This window comes from Bubalus bubalis, chromosome 2 (genome assembly GCF_019923935.1).
Source record: "Bubalus bubalis isolate 160015118507 breed Murrah chromosome 2, NDDB_SH_1, whole genome shotgun sequence".
NCBI lineage: Eukaryota > Metazoa > Chordata > Mammalia > Artiodactyla > Bovidae > Bubalus > Bubalus bubalis.
The window spans coordinates 89126531-89142995 of record NC_059158.1 but is presented as its reverse complement, the minus strand read 5'-3'; the positions used below and the strand labels follow the sequence as shown (position 1 = coordinate 89142995).

Sequence of the window (16465 nt, the reverse complement as noted above, 5' to 3'; positions counted from 1 at the left end):
GTGGTTGCATATAGGAGAGAAGGAAATTGAAGAGGAGCTGAAGGAATAAGTAAGAGAATCAAACAAAAGAGGGGGCTTTGCAAGAAAAATGTGAACAGTGTCTCATGAATCGAGGAGAGGAATTATCTCAATTCTATGTAGTTGAGGTTTTAAAAAAATTTTGTTAAGGTAGAGTTGTAACATGGTTTAAGTGGGCCTAAGAGACCTAATTGAGGCAAACTTCCTAATAGGTAAGGTTCTACTAGTTTCCTTGTGTTGTATTTTTTATGTCATATTCCTGTGGAAGAAAAATTTCAATTATCTTAAAATACCTCTCTTATCTCCTTGTTGGAATGAATTTGTTTCCCCCCCACCCTTTTCTTTTGTTGGCCTTGCTGTGCCGCATTTAGGATCTTAGTTCCTCGACCAGGGATCAAAGTCTAAACCACTTGGACCACCAGAGCAGTTCCTGGAATGAAATTCTCTTAACAGAACACAAACTTTCATTTCTCAAATGCAAATAACCTTGAGAGATAGCCTATAAATACAATTTATACAAAAGGGTAAGTCATTGACATCAGATTTCCTTGTTAAGGATGTGTTTCATGGGAGACTAAATGAACAGGATTTTAAATTTCTTGAAAAGGTATCAAAGTGGAGAGATGGAAAAGAGAAGGAGCACTGCTGCTGCTGCTAAGTCGCTTCAGTCGTGTCCGACTCTGTGCGACCCCATAGACGGCAGCCCACCAGGCTCCCCCGTCCCTGGGATTCTCCAGGCAAGAACACTGGAGTGGGTTGCCATTTCCTTCTCCAATGCAGGAAAGTGAAAGTGAAGTCATGTCCAACTCTTAGCGACCCCATGGACTGCAGCCTACCAGGCTTCTCCGTCCATGGGATTTTCCAGGCAAGAGTACTGGAGTGGGTTGCCATTGCCTTCTACCAGAAGGAGCACAGAGGGTGCATTTAAGTACCGATGACAGATCAAATCCCTCATGATTTTGATTAAAACTAGTGCTTTTAACAAAGTTCCTTTTAGGATTGAAGTAAGAAAAAGAGATCACCTTCCATTTATGGTAATCTAGTTTATTTTTAGTTCAAGGTACACCGATAAATAAATTTTCAATTTTGTTTAATTTTCACCATGGTTAACAACTAAATAAATATATTAATTTACTCTCTAGGTGTTGTTTCAAACTGATGACTACTTTTGGGGTTTAGCAGTAGTGAATTGATTGGTTTATCCTTAGGATAAATCAAAATCTAAACTTGAGGGAAGGTCAGTTTTTTATCATTTATAGAGCAATCAGGACTAAAATGGAGAAGGTTCAGGTTAAAGCCTAATTTATCTTAGTGAAAGACACATATACTCTAACAATTTTTCCAGAGATCAATTGTGACCTTTTGGGGACCACAGCCACTACTTCTGGTATTATAGAACAGCTGTTTCTTCTGAGTAACAACAGAAGCTACCAGTCCAAAGTAGACAATATTTACCAAGCTTTCTTTTTTTTTTTTTAGGGATATCTTATTTTTAAAAGAATATTATCACTCTTGAAAAATTCTTCTTTGCGTGAGTGTATTTTATTTTTCATTTGTCCCTCGGACATCAGACACGTTAATATCAAGCCCTTATATGCCATCTAATATAAAGTAATATAAGCACATATGATCTTTAAGCATGTATGATCCCTTAGGCCAAACACTCCCATGAAGACAACTCCCCATGGAGCATCTTGGCAGCCAATTCTATAAACACAAAAACCACATACTTAATTCACAGCCCCACCTTGTCCTCTGTTCCACATGGTATTTTTGACTGAGCACCAGCTCCTTAAGGCATCATTGTAATATTTGGTTAACAGTAACTGACATATTTACATAATAACAGCTGATTTTCATATAAGCCTTCACAAACAATCTAGGAATTTTAGAAAATACTCTGTGGCTATGAAGCATTTTAAAGTTTAATATTTCTTCAAAACTCTTCTATTCTCCCTGCACTAGTTATTAAAGGCCCTGTAATGGATAAAGGACATTATCTAAGGATCACTTCTCTGCTAGACTGTAAGCTCCATGAAAGCAGGGCCTATGCCCATCTTGTTCATTGATGATTCCTAAGACCCCAGTAAGGCATCAAATCATATTTCATAAACACTTGAACTTGTACCTCATGACTTATTAGATGAATTTATATGATCAATTTTTCTTTACAACTGGGTTGTATGTTTACAATAGAGACATTTCACCTATCAGAACAAGACCTTAAAAAATATTCTAACCTTTCCGTATGGAAAGTGTGACATAAACAATACAACGTGGTCCAGAGAGGTCCAGAGACCAGTGAAAGTCACGTTACGTAAGACCACCTTCCTCCACCCCACCCCGTGTTCTGCTGCTCCTTTATGATTCTGTAAAAAGCAGATTCAATTAACTAGTTTTTTTTTTTTTAAATATTTCCAAGTTCATTAAGAAAAACTAAAAAACTAGTTTGTAAAAGTTTTTATTGTATCCGTGCCACACATAGTAGTGAAAAATAACACTCCTAAAAAAAAGAATGCTACCTTTTCCACAACATTTTATTTTAAATAAAACTTCAAGTACTCTTACATAGGTACAAAAAAATTCTGATCTATTTGCCTCCAACAGGCCACCACAACACACAGTAGATAAAACACAGTGGTTACAAATGTCTTGTAAATTTATTTCTGAGGCAAGGCAAATGGGAGGGAAATGTTTCTATGAAAAAATACTGTGTGTGTAGGAAATTGTCACAATTTTATTCCACATGGATACAAATGATTATACTTTAATTTAGGCCCTGGTGGCTTAAAATTATATAACAAAATAGAAAAAATGGAAAACTAATATCCCCTACACCCTGTTTCAAAGGCAGGCACTACCAAGATCAAGGAGACGCCACAGTGTTGGTAGAGGATAATTACTGTACAAGCTGTATAGCTATAATTACCTTCAGACTAAAATAAAATGCTACAATCCTTCTAAGGCATAAACAATAATGTCTGCAAACAATATATACACATAATACATATTTAAAACAAGACTTAATATAAACAATAATGAACAGTATATACATGTCAATTTTTCTTCACTGTTTTGAAATACAATTTAACTACACAAGTGATGCAGCAACATATATATATATATGTATATATATATATAAATGTACTTGTAACTCTACAGTAAAGTTTATTTTTGGTGCTTTTATAGCACATCAGTGTAAACAGTTTAACTTGGCTTTGTTTTATATTTTAAAACATTCCTTGTTGTATTTTCAAGATTTAAAGCAATTTTTCTAGTTCTTCCTTTTCACAGAAAACGAAGATTCTGGATGTGGTTTAATCATAAATAATTCATAAAATTAAATACATTCACTAAAAAATAAACTACAAAGTAAAAAAATGAAAAATAGATATTTATTGAGAGGGAAAGAACCATTTCCCATGTTAGAGCTCTGGTGTTGAATATTCAGTGCGATTTGATATATTTTAATTGCTATTGCACTATAACACCCTTTCTTTTGAAAATTCTTTGGGTGTGCTTCCCTGTTCTACCTAAATTAGCTGATAAATCACACAAACCCATAACCAAGGGCCTTGGTTGTTGTAGGAGTGAAGCCTTTAAAAATGGTATCATTCTTCTGATACTTTTTTTTTTCGTGATACTTATTTTAAGGGAAAAAAGTCATTATGTATGTGCCTTGCACATGTGTGTAAATACAGTTCACATTGCTGGTCTCATTCATCCTTATTTAAAAGGGAAAAAAAGAAAAGATTATTATAACTTCAGCTCACTTTGAAAGTATCTGTCCACTTTTTTTCAAAATACTTTCTCATACTGTGGCCAGCTCTGCCTATATCAGAATCATCTTCATTAAATGTTTCACAGTTGTCAAAAACAAGCCTGACATCTAGAGCAAAAGTTTCAAGGTTTGGATACCTGGAAGAAAACACACGATTAGAGATTGTTTTTGTAGGCTGGTTTCATTCTGCAGACAAAGAAAGAGGTAATAAAAGATAAAATGTAAAACTGAAAGCAAAAAGGAAAAAATAGGGTAACTGCTTTTAAACTGATATAAAACACATTATACCATCTTATAAATGGGACATTTAAAAAAACTGCATGTATTCTGAATGTACAGAATTTAAAGGCACGTTAAATGCAGAACAGACTTCTCTTGAAGATCACGATATATTTCAACAAACTAGCATTTTTCTTACATCCAAATTCCTGTTCAACCTGTATCACAATTCTGTTACTGGATTCATTCCAATTGATTTATTAACTCTGACCAATATATCACTTGTAGTGCCCTATTATTCACGTTCAAAAATATTTAGCTGCAGTAAAAAAAATATAAATGCTTCCTACGCACTACGAACATGACATCTGCCCTGTAGCTTTTACATACATCCCAGGGTTGGTCCCTCTGTTTAAACCTTGCTTCTTTCCCATTTTTCTTCTCTCTTCAGATATACTCTTGCTCAAACACTAGAGTATGATGATCCAAAACAAGCAAAAAAAGCACGTGCTGTCTCTTTACTGGAGATAACATTAGGAACCGCCTTTCAATGAAAAGCACTCAATGCTTTCTTGGGTAGGATAATCCCAGTTCTCTTTCCCTGAAAGAATCCAGAGAAGAGAACTGAAAGGTGCATGAATATGCCTAAACTTATTAGTAAAGAAGGAGTAGTGCCTTTCAAGCCAAACCAAGCCAAAGCAATAGTATACTGCTGCTGCTGCTGCTGCTGCTAAATCGCTTCAGTTATGTCCGACTCTGTGCGACCCCACAGACGGCAGCCCACCAGGCTCCCCTGTCCCTGGGATTCTTCAGGGAAGAATGCTGGAGTGGGTTGCCATTTCCTTCTCCAATGCATGAAAGTGAAAAAATAAAGTGAAGTCGCTCAGTCGTGTCCGACTCCTAGCGACCCCATGGACTGCAGCCCACCAGGCCCTTCCGTCCATGGGATTTTCCAGGCAAGAATACTGCAGTGGGGTGCCATGGCCTTCTCCAATAGTATACCTCTACTGCTGCTGCTAAGTCGCTTCAGTCGTGTCCGACTCCGTGCGACCCCATAGATGGCAGCCCACCAGGCTCCCCCGTCCCTGGGATTCTCCAGGCAAGAACACTGGAGTGGGTTGCCATTTCCTTCTCCAATGCAGGAAAGTGAAAAGTGAAAGTGAAGCCGCTCAGTCGTGTCCTACCCTCCAGCGACCCCATGGACTTAAGCCTTCCAGGCTCCTCCATCCATAGGACTTTCCAGGCAAGAGTACTGGAGTGGGGTGACATTGCCTTCTCCGAATAGTATACTAGTTGGATACTAAAATAATTTACCCATTAGAAATACATATGGAGCACACACTGAAGCTCTGAGACCTGGTAAAAGTGGAATTATTTATTTGATGAAATACCTTGTACAGTCTTTTCACTTCTACCTTCTAATTAGTGCAACAATGAAAGAGAAAAATTTCTTTATCTGTAATGAGTTCACAGAGCTGTCAGCCCTATGTAACCTCATCTATTTTCCAGTTCTTCTAGGAATTATTATTTTTTAAATTGAGGTGAAATTCACATAACATCAAATTAACCATTTAAAGTAGATAATTAAGGTATTTAGCACACTCAAAACATTGTACTACCTAGGTCCCAGAACATTGTCATCACCCCAAAAGGAACCTCTTAATCCGTTAAGCATATACTCTATGCCTTCCTATCCCTAGCCCCTGGCAACCATCAACCCTTCCTTTTGTCTCTATACATTTACCTATTCTGGACATTTTACATAAATGCAATCAGGTAACATGTGTGGGGATAATTTTTATAAAATATTTTAAAGTTACCTTGAGAAATATTTCTCTCTTTATACTGTTCCTTACTACAAGAAAAGGTTAATGATTAATGCTAGAGAGACAAATCCAGGAGAAAATTCTAGGTGAGATTCTAGTGAAGTAAGTGCAATTACCACATCTGGGCCCTTTTTTTCTGAAAGGAAGGGGCAGGCTATGGAACCCAGAAAGATTCATTACAGTAAGGTACTTCCTCCCTCTGTTCTCTAAGTTTTTTTAGTTTAAAAATTGAAATATTATATGAGTTTGAGTCCCCACTCATTACTTTGGGTTTCGTAAAACAACTCAAAGTTGGAAGAGCCTGCATTCTCTGAATTTTGCCTCCCATTTGGCTGACATCACAAACAAGATTATAAAGAACTGCTTCTCTCTGCTTGCCTCTGCTGTGACCTCCTGCATTCACCAGGACCCATTCTCAAAAAGGAGCTTTGATTTTGCAGATCTTCTGGTAATTCTGTGTTAATATATAAGCCTGTTTATTTTGAGGTTTAGGTTCACCCTCTATCCAGGAACTGGAGAATTATGGAAGGTAAAGTCAGGAATTAAACACTGGCAAGGTTTTCCTGCATAAGTTTCTGGACTGGTCATGATGACTATAAAGTCCATGCTACCCTCCTTTTGAGTATTTTGATAGAGAAAGCAAAAGAACTAGTTCATATATAGACAGAAGTTTCTGCTATTTGGATTGTATTAGAATCAATAGTTTTAATGTTTTCTGAGTCAGAGCAGAAATTAAAAAAAATAATTCCCTTTGGAAATTAAAAAAAATAATAAAGTGAAATGGATATAATTCTTTAAAAAACTGACAGACAGTTCAGCCTCCAGAGAAATAAACTAGTCATTTGGTCAATCTCGTAAATAACTTGATACATATAAGACAGTCACTGATCTTTATGAGTTAAGTTCTATGCAACTCTTCTAAATTGAGTGTAGATTATAGGCTACAGAGATTTTAACTAAAAGAATATCCAGGAAGAATATAATAATGCAATTAAATATATTTTATAGTTTTTTAAAATATAAATTTCCTTCCTTCTCCATATTTTTTAATGACTTTGCTTGAAGTGATGTGCATAGCCTATATCCTAAGCTAAACTGGTATGGAGGATTAAAGGGAGCAGGCAGCATGGAGAATGTAGAAGCACAGCTCCTGGCTATTGATGCGAAGAGTGCTTTTGTGTGGGCTTGTTTTGTAAGCAAACAGCCTTATTCTTGTGGCTCCAAAATGTCTAGAACTAGTGTCCAATGTCCAGAACCAACTAAATGCCACTATCTAACAGCTGCTACTCTGGCAGAAGTTTGAGGCAATCTAGCAAAGATCATTAACTGTGGCCAGAAGTCATTTTTCTCTTTGGATAGGATCACAAACATAATAGGGTAGAGAAGGGCAGATAATAATATTCTTCCACATTTAATAAACACATTTTCAGTATTCTCCAACAACCCACAATAAGGCTTTTAATATTTAACATTTCCAGTGATCTTCTCTCTTAACTGTAATAATCTGAAAATTATTACAGGGTCAATTTTCATTAAAGCCACACGAGATAGTGTCAATGTTCCACTGATATACAATACAAGCTCTAGGTTACATGTTATTTACTTTGGAGGTTTTCTTGATACTTTTCCTTACCTTCCAGGCTGGGTTTAGTGCCCTTCCAATGTCAGAAGGCTTTATCGCACAGCTTTTTAAATATTTAAATAATTTTAATTGATTTGTCTTACATACTCTGCTACCCTGACCAAACATACACACCCCTCCAAAGGCAGAGCCTATGTCTTTGTTGTTAATTAATGTATTTTTGGCTCACTAGAAAAGTACCCAGCATATACCAAGCATTCAATGGATATCGAACTGAAATGATTTACTTACTGTCCACTACTTAATTTCTCTCTAATTGTGGAAAAATCCATAGGCTTCTTAATAACTTTCTTATAACCAGGAACAAGTTTCAAGTTTACAGGAAGTAGAAAAGGCCATGCATCCTCATGAGTTTCCATTTCAGTAAGGATCATACTAAAGAAAATAATGTCTGAAATCAGTATCTATGCTTTAGAAACATCTATTTTTATTAAAAATTTAGCTTTCCAATCTTTCAAGTAAAAAATGCAAATTAACTTCTTTAAAAATATACACTATAGACTTTCTTTTCCTATTTATACAAACTGTCAAAAAGTTGTCTTACTATAGTAGGTGATTTCTAAGCAAATAAAATGGAAAGCTAAATATATAGTACATGAAAACTGAAATAATACCTGCAAAGAGCTAGGTCCTTGGAGTCATCTCTTTTAGGTTTCTTAACAGAAGTGAAACTTTCTTGCTTCGATATGTTAATAGAACTGTTTTCCTCCATTTTTCTTTTTTTCAGGTCTTTGACTCCTCTTTTCAGCGAACTGCTTGTTGATGCAGAGTCTTCATCTTCAGTATCCCCTGTTAAAGTCACTTTCTTGCCTTTTTTTGACTCACTCTTTTTTCCTTTGACATGAAGTTTTTTGATTTTTAGGGTTTGACCACTTGCCTTTAATTTAAAAAAAAGGAAATGAGGTGTAAGAAAAATAACTGTCGAGAGGCCTTTTATTATTTTATGTTATGAAAGTCTGACAGGGCAAACAAAAAGAATATTATCTCTGATCTAGAAGGCTGATACTTTCAACAGAGATCTATGAATTTTTTTTCCTCCTATAATATGAGGCAAAAAATCTAATAAAGCATGAACAATTTATTTTAGGAGTTCTTAAAATCTGATGATGTTGATCACATGGTAATCTATCTTTGGTACTACAGAACTTAGAGCAGCACTGTTTCTTAGTCTAGGTCACTAACAGCATGACTGTAAAGATACAAAGTACTACTTTTTTGAGCACAATATAATTAACAACAAAGATGAATATAAACAAAAATACAGATCTTATTAATAAGCAAGTTAAAGAGATAATTTAAAAGCTAGACCAAAACAAGGAAAATAGCTCATGAAGTGTTAAACAGAGAAGTCCTTTGTAAGCAATCAAATATACTGGAAATTGATACTTCTTTCTACTAATAGATAAAGAAAAAGACATTTTCTACAAGGATAGAGTTCTACAAAGTTGTGGATACCAGGTGTGAACAAAGCAGAGGCCAAGGAAGAGAAAAAAATTGTTGATATTTGAGGAAAACAATGAAGAAATAGTATAAAAGAGATTATATTTGGAATCAAACAACATGAATTGTAGCTATGGTTCTGTCAGTTACTAGCTATGGAACTTTGTACAAAAATATGTGAGTCCCCATTATCTCACTTGTAAAATAAAAAAGACATGTCACACAATTCGTAAAGTCATTCTAGCTCTAAAATTGTATGAAAAAAACAAAACAAAACAAAACAAAAAGCTCAACATGACCTTATGCAGTCTAACTACAATTTGCAGGCAGCACACTGATATAATGATTAAGCTCCTTCCTACCCCTCAATTTAGAAATAGGGAAATAAATCTGTATTTTCAGGCTTAACTGTTACAATAAATATAATAGATCATTGACGAATATCAGTGCAGAGATACTGGTAATGTATGGCTTTTGTTTTAATTTTCCAGGATAGTTTGTCCTCTTTTAGAAAACGATATCCTCTCTTAACCAGATAATTAAGAAATTGTAGACTTAAAACTTAAGAGTCAGATATCAACCTAGCGATAAGTTTAAAGCTAGTTGTATTCTTGGGATGAATTTGGCTGAAAAACATTTTTCTGGAGTATTTCATATCAATTTCTTTGAAAATTTCAGGACCTCTTCTACAATTATTTTGAAAAATAGCTTTTAATCAAGCAATTAAAAGTATTTGGTTCTCTATTGGTAAGGTAAAAGTATAATTAAAGAGATATTTTAATTGGCTAAAATAATAAGACAAACCATAAATCTAACACCTTCCCCATACCATATCAAAGAATCACTACCTCTTGAAACTGGAATAAATTAAAATGTTTTACTAAGTCTCTTCTGCATTTAATTTATTAATTTTTATTCACTAAAATTTGATTATTTTGAGTTTTAATATTATGCCCTGAAAGTTTTCAGCACTAGAAAAACAGAACGAGAAAACTTAATTCATGAGGAAAAGGTCTGTTTAATGAAGATTAAGTTAGATTGAGTAACTGTGTTACTTAGAGAAAAAGCTCAGGAATAATTTCTAGTTCCTATGTGAACTAAAATATTACTTGGGATCATATATTAACAAATTAATACTCATAGTAAGAAAACATGAAATTTAAATCCACAGAAATAAAAGACTCGTGATGTTTTAAAAAGACAATGGAGCCTCTCTATTTCTTTGATAAATGATGTTTATCACGCTTATCTCACTGGATTACGCACACACATATACTTTTACAAGCAGCTTTTATACAGAGCCTCTATTACCAGATGTCTGTGTTCTTGCACAGACTCCCCACCTTCCCCACCCTTTCTATCTTATTGGAGTCCAAATCCAAAGAGAAACTTTAGTAAGTCTTAAGCAGAATCTATCAGATTACACACATAGAAGGGCTCATTTCTGTTATGTTTGTGTAATTATATATCAGAAGTTGTGAACTGGTGGTTCACAGACTATAAACAGCCCACAGAATGTGTTGTGGTTTGGCTCATAATGCTTATATAAATTCTGAATTTGTTGCCAATATTTAACATTTGCAAGAATATGCATAAAATCCATAATCTTGAAATACTAGTCGATCCTGGAACACTGGGCCCACATGTTTACATGACAACAATTTGCCAGAGTTGAGTGATGACTGTTACATAAAAATAGGGGCACGACTTGACTTTCCTATTTGCTATACTCCTGCCTGACGCTTTTGTGTTATTTGGCTTTTTAGGGACTGGAATTTAGAATTTCTTATTTGTGTATATGATTGTGTATAAATACGTATATACACACACACAAGTCTTTAATTCTGTGACAGAGAGAATACATATATTCTTTATATATATCTTTAATATAGTGTATGTATGTGTGTGTGTATATAAATATATATATGAACATTGGTATGAAAACACATATACACAGAGTAAAAACACTTAGTCACAATGATGTATGCAGAAATAGCCATTTGAGAGCAAATTGGAGAGTATAAATATTTGAAAATAACTGAATTACTGGAAAGATTTTTAAAACCTTAACTTAAAAAATCTCTCTCTCTCTCTCTCTATTATATATATATAAATCAAATGGTTATAGTATTTCTATTGCTATAAGAAGCATGGGCTTCCTGGTGGATCATATGGTAAAGAATCTTTCTGGAATGCAGGAGACCTGGGTTCAATCCCTGGGTCAGGAAGATCCCATGGAGAAGGGAATGACTACTCACTCCAGTACTCTTGCCTGGAGAGTTCCATGGACAGAGGAGCCTGGTGGGGTTGCAAAGAGTTGGACATGACTGGGTGACTAACATCTAATATATCACTTTTAAAAAAACAATAGAAAGGGAATTCACTGGTGGTCCAATGGTTAAGACTCTGTGCTTTGCTGTGGGCCTGGGTGCAATTCTTGGTTGGGGAACTAAGATTCCACAAGCTTCACAACATGGCCAAGAAACAAACAAAAAACCCCAAAACAAAACAGGGCAGAGACTTAGAAAGCTGCATTTACACAGAAGTGCTTGGATAGGATTACAGACCTCTAGTCTGGTACTGAAATGACAGACACCAGAATGCTAATTTAAGCAAACTGACAGAAAACAAAACATCCTATAGCCTACCAGATGGTACCCCCAGGCCTGAAAACACTGATTTGTTAGTAATTCACAAAGTAGTAGAGAAACTTTAACTTGACAGTTTGAAACTAAAAGATAATTTATGTACAACCAGTGAAGATTATTATTAAACTACATTTAACTCTATATGACAAAAATGATAAAGCAACGAGAAATAAAAAAGCAATTATTAGTGAATACCATGCCATGTGCAACTTCTGCTATTTTGTAAATATAAAATATAATATATAAATATAAAATATAATAAAGTATGAATATGAATATATCACAGAATTTTTTGAAGTTATAAAAACCTTCAAACACACAAGCATATCTGATCCTCAGAAATCCCCACAAAGCAGATACGATTCCATTTTATAGACATAACTTTGAAGTAAAGAAAAGTAATATTTATAGATCTGGGAGGTGAGAAAAACCAGCAAAGGAGACTGAAAAGGAGCAAAGTCAGGAAGAACACCAGATGAGTATGGTATCCTAGAAGATAAGTGAAGACAGGATATCAAGGAGGAGGGAAAGTTCCACTTTATCCAATGTAAATACTAAGTTAGATGATCTGAGCAGTAGTCACTGGACTGAGCAATGTGGAAATCATTTGTAGGCACTGTAAGAGCAATTTTGGAGAAGTCATGGAGGTAAAAATATGACTGAAATGAGTTTAAGAGTAAATTGGAGGAGAGAAATTGGAGAGAACCATAACAAAACTTTTCAGCAAAGGGAAGGCGAGAAATTGGGGAAGTGAATCAAGGGAGAAGTAAGAGAGTTTAGCTTTTGTAAGATGGGAGAAATCGTATCATGTTAGTAGTCTGATGAGAAAGAACTCAGTGCAGTAGTAGAAACTGATGATGCAGGAGAAGACAGAACTGCTGGAGGTGTTCCTCATTCTCCTAAGGAGGTGAGATGGGGATGGGATCTGAAGCACAAGTTGGGTAACTGGCTTAGTTAGGGGCACAAGCGGTTCATGGCAACAGGACGGAAGGTAGAGGATGCTAGCCCAGATACAGAAAGTATGGTAGGTGTGATGGATTCTTGTGATATTTTCTTCTGATGGCTTCTATTTTCATAGTGAAATGAGAGTAACATCATCAGCTGAGACTAAGGATAGAGGAGACAGTAAATTATCAGGCACCATTAAAGGCCCTCTTAGCCTTAAATTTAAAAGGCTGGGTGTTTTCTCCAGTCACATCAAGACACCTTTGTATCTGAATATTAAGTTACTAGAGAAGTCAGAGAATTGGATTAACCAGAATGATTGTTTTACCAAGTGAGAGAGAGGTACAGAAGCTAAGGGTAGATACTGTGATTATAGGAGCAAAAAGAAGACATGAAGGTGGAGAGGGACAGTGAGAAGGTCTTAAGATAAATGAACTGAAGGTCCTGATGAGATCAAAGAATTATTGGAGTAGGAGTGCTAGACAGAGTGAATGGGAAAGAAAGGAGGCAGTGGATAGATGGACATTAGAAACTGAGTTTATGAAGAGGTGGCAGTTACTGGTAATAATTAAGTCAAGAGATTAAACATGGAAGAGAGTGAGACAAAGAAAACCTAACAGTGAGTCTGTGCCTCAATACATTCTAACCCTTTCACGCTTACACTGTAACTCTAAAACTCATCTCTTTGTACTTTATCATATTGCTTCCCCTTAATCAATTAGTATGAGAGTTCATAGGTTTCCAATTTATATGTGACTGGTAAGTGACTTCTCAGGTGGTGCTAGTGGTAAAGAATGCCTGCCAATGCAGGAGACATAAGAGACATGGGTTCAATTTCTGGGTTGGAAAGATCCCCTGGAGGAGGGCATGGTATTCTTGCCTGGAGAATCCCATGGACAGAGGAGATTGGTGGACTACAGTCCACAGGGTCACACAGAGTCGGACATGATTGAAGCAACTTAGCACACACATGGAAAGTGACTTAATATACATATGCTTAATACCGTGTGACCAAGCAATTCTACTCTTAGGTATATAACCAAAAAAAGTGGAAACATATTCATATAAAAACTTGTATATGACTATTTCTAGCAGCATTACTGATAAAAGTCAAAACGTAGAAACAACACAAAAGTCTATCAACTGAACAGATAAAATGTAGTCTATCCATATAATGGATATAATATAAATATATATATAATATAATAAATATATCCATATTATCTGAATTTAAAATGAAGTGCTGAAACATATATGAACCTTGATGATATTACGCTAAGTGAAAGAAAAAGGCCACATATTATATGATTTAATATATCTGTAATGACCAGAATTGGCAAATTCATAGAGATAGGAAGTAGATTGGTTGCCAAAGGCTGAGAAGGGGAATTGGAAGTGAATGCTAATGGGTATTAGGATTCTTTAAGCGGCTCATGAAGATGTTCTGGAATTTGATAGTGGTGCTGATTGTACAACTTTGTGAATATGTTATACATCACTGAATTGCACACTTTAAAGTGAATTTTATCGTATATGAATTGTATCTCAAAAATCCATATAAAATGCTTCATTTTGACTGGCAGTTTAAAACTTATTACTACTACTAAAAAATACTAAAATGTATATGGAATCACAAAAGACCCAGAATTACCAAAGCAATCCTGAGGAAAAAAGAAGAAAGCTGGAGGTAAAACCTTTCCAGCCTTCATAAAATACTATTAGGTTGGTGCAAAGGTAATTGTGGTTTTGGCATTGTTGAAATTTGCTGTTTGATACTGCAGTACATTCTTAATTAATGTGGTTATGTTATATATCATTTTAATGTGCATTTCTTGCTTTTTTTTTTGCTAATGACTTATTACTTACTTTTTATTTTATATTTATTTTGGACTACGGAAATGATGCTAGACAAAAAGCAAATTTTAGCTATTTTCTTATTTGAGTTCAAAATGGGTTATAAAGCAGTGGAGACAACTTGCAACATCAGCAACACGCCCAGCTCAGGAACTGCTAATGAACATACAGTGCACTGGCAGTGCAGGAAGTTTTGCAAAAACACAACAGCCTTGAAGATGAGGGGTGTAATGGCCAGCTACTGGGCGTTGACAATGAACAATTGAGAGCAAACATCAGAGCTGATCTGCTTACAACTACACGAGAAGTTTGCAGAAGAACTCAACATCTACCATTCTATGGTCATTCTGCATTTGAAGCCAATTGGAAAGGTGAAAAAAGCTCAATAAGTGGGTGCCTCATGAGCTGACTGAAAATCAAAAAAATTTAAAGTGTCGTCTTCTCTTATTTTATGCAACAACAACAAACCACTTCTCAAGCAGATTGTGGCATGTGACAGAAAGTGGATTTTACAGGACAACCAGTGACAACCAGTTCACCAAAGTCCAAAGCAAGTCCCAAAGCCAAACTTGCAACAAAAAAAGGTCGTGGTCACTGTTTGGTGGTGTCTGATTCACTACAGCTTTCTGAATCCCGGCTAAATCATTATATCTTGAAGTATGCTTAGCAAATCAATGAGATGCACTGAAACTGGAACACTTGCAGCTGGCACTGGTCAACAGAAAGGGTCCATTCTTCTCCATGACAACGCCCAACCACACGTCACACAACCAACACTTCAAAAGTTGAATGAATTGGGCTACAAAGTTTTGCCTCATCTTCCATTTTCACCTGATCTCTTACCAACCGACTACTACTTCTTCAAGCATCTCTTGACAACTTTTTGCAGGGTAAATGCTTCCACAAGCAGCAGGAGGCAGAAAATGCTTTTCAAGAGTTTGTCGAATCCTGAAGCACAGATTTTTACACTACAGGTATAAACCAACTTATTTCTTGTGGGCAAAATGTGTTGATTGTAATGATTCCTATTTTGATGAATAAAGATGTGTTTGAACCTAGTTATAATGATTTAAAATCCACAGTCAAAACGTAATTACTTTTGCACCAACTGAATACAAAGCTACAGTAATCAAAACTGTGGTATTAGCACAAAGACATATAGATCAAGGGAACAGAACAGAGAGCCTAGAAGTAAACCCATACACCTACAGTCAATTAATCTACAACAAAAGAGGCAAGAATATACAATGGAGAAAGAATAGTTTCTTCAGTAATTGGTGTTGGAAAAGCTGGACAGCTACAAGTAATCAATGAAATCAGAGCACTCCCTCATACCGTATATAAAAATAAACTCAAAATAGTTTCAGACCTAAATATAAGACATGACACATAAAACTAGAAGAGAACATACACAAAACATTCTTGGACATAAATCAGAGCAATATTTTCTTAGTCCAGTTTTCCAAGGCAAAAGAAAAAAAAGCAAAAATCAGTCAGTGTCACTGTTAGTCGCTCAGTCGTGTCTGACTCTTTGCGACCCTATGGACTGTAGCTTGCCAGGCTCCTCTGTCTATGGCATTCTCCAAGCAAGAACACTGGAGTGGGTTGCCATTTCCTTCTCCAGGGGATCTTCCTAACCCAAGGATCAAACCCCACTCTCCCTCATTGCTGGCAGACTTTTTACCATCTGAGCCACCAGGGAAGCCTTAAAAGCACAAATAAATGCGACTTAATCAAACTTAAAAAAACTTTTCCGCAGCAAAGGAAAACAACAACAAAACAAAAAGACCTACCAGACTGGGAGAAAATATTTGCAAACAATATTAACTGACAACGGGTTAATAACCAAAGTACACAAACAGCTCAACTCACACATACAACTCAATATCAAAAACACAAACAACCCAGTCAAAAAATGGGCAGAAGACCTAAATAGATATTTTCCAAATAAGACACACACAGATGGCTAACAGGCATATGAAAAGATGGTCAGTTTAACTAATTATTAGAAAAACATACATCAAAACCACAATGAGGTATTACCTCATACCAGTTAAATGGCTATCATCAAAAAGTCTACACATAATAAGTG

At 35.6% G+C, this 16465-nt stretch overlaps 1 protein-coding gene across 18 annotated transcripts in view; it reads right to left on the bottom strand.

The window, feature by feature from the left end:
- Positions 1-2463: 2463 nt before the first annotated feature.
- The window catches only part of BAZ2B (bromodomain adjacent to zinc finger domain 2B), a 416357-nt gene continuing 402355 nt past the window's right edge, over positions 2464-16465 (bottom strand). For all 18 annotated transcript variants that reach the window (XM_025261158.3, XM_044934877.2, XM_025261209.3 and 15 more), the window contains 3 exons: positions 8101-8363; positions 7718-7861; positions 2464-3936 (listed from right to left, as the gene is read on the bottom strand). In XM_025261158.3, coding sequence (XP_025116943.3) covers positions 3783-3936; positions 7718-7861; positions 8101-8363 — 561 coding nt within the window. In that variant the 3' untranslated portion in view covers positions 2464-3782. The remainder of the gene's footprint in view (positions 3937-7717; positions 7862-8100; positions 8364-16465) is intronic.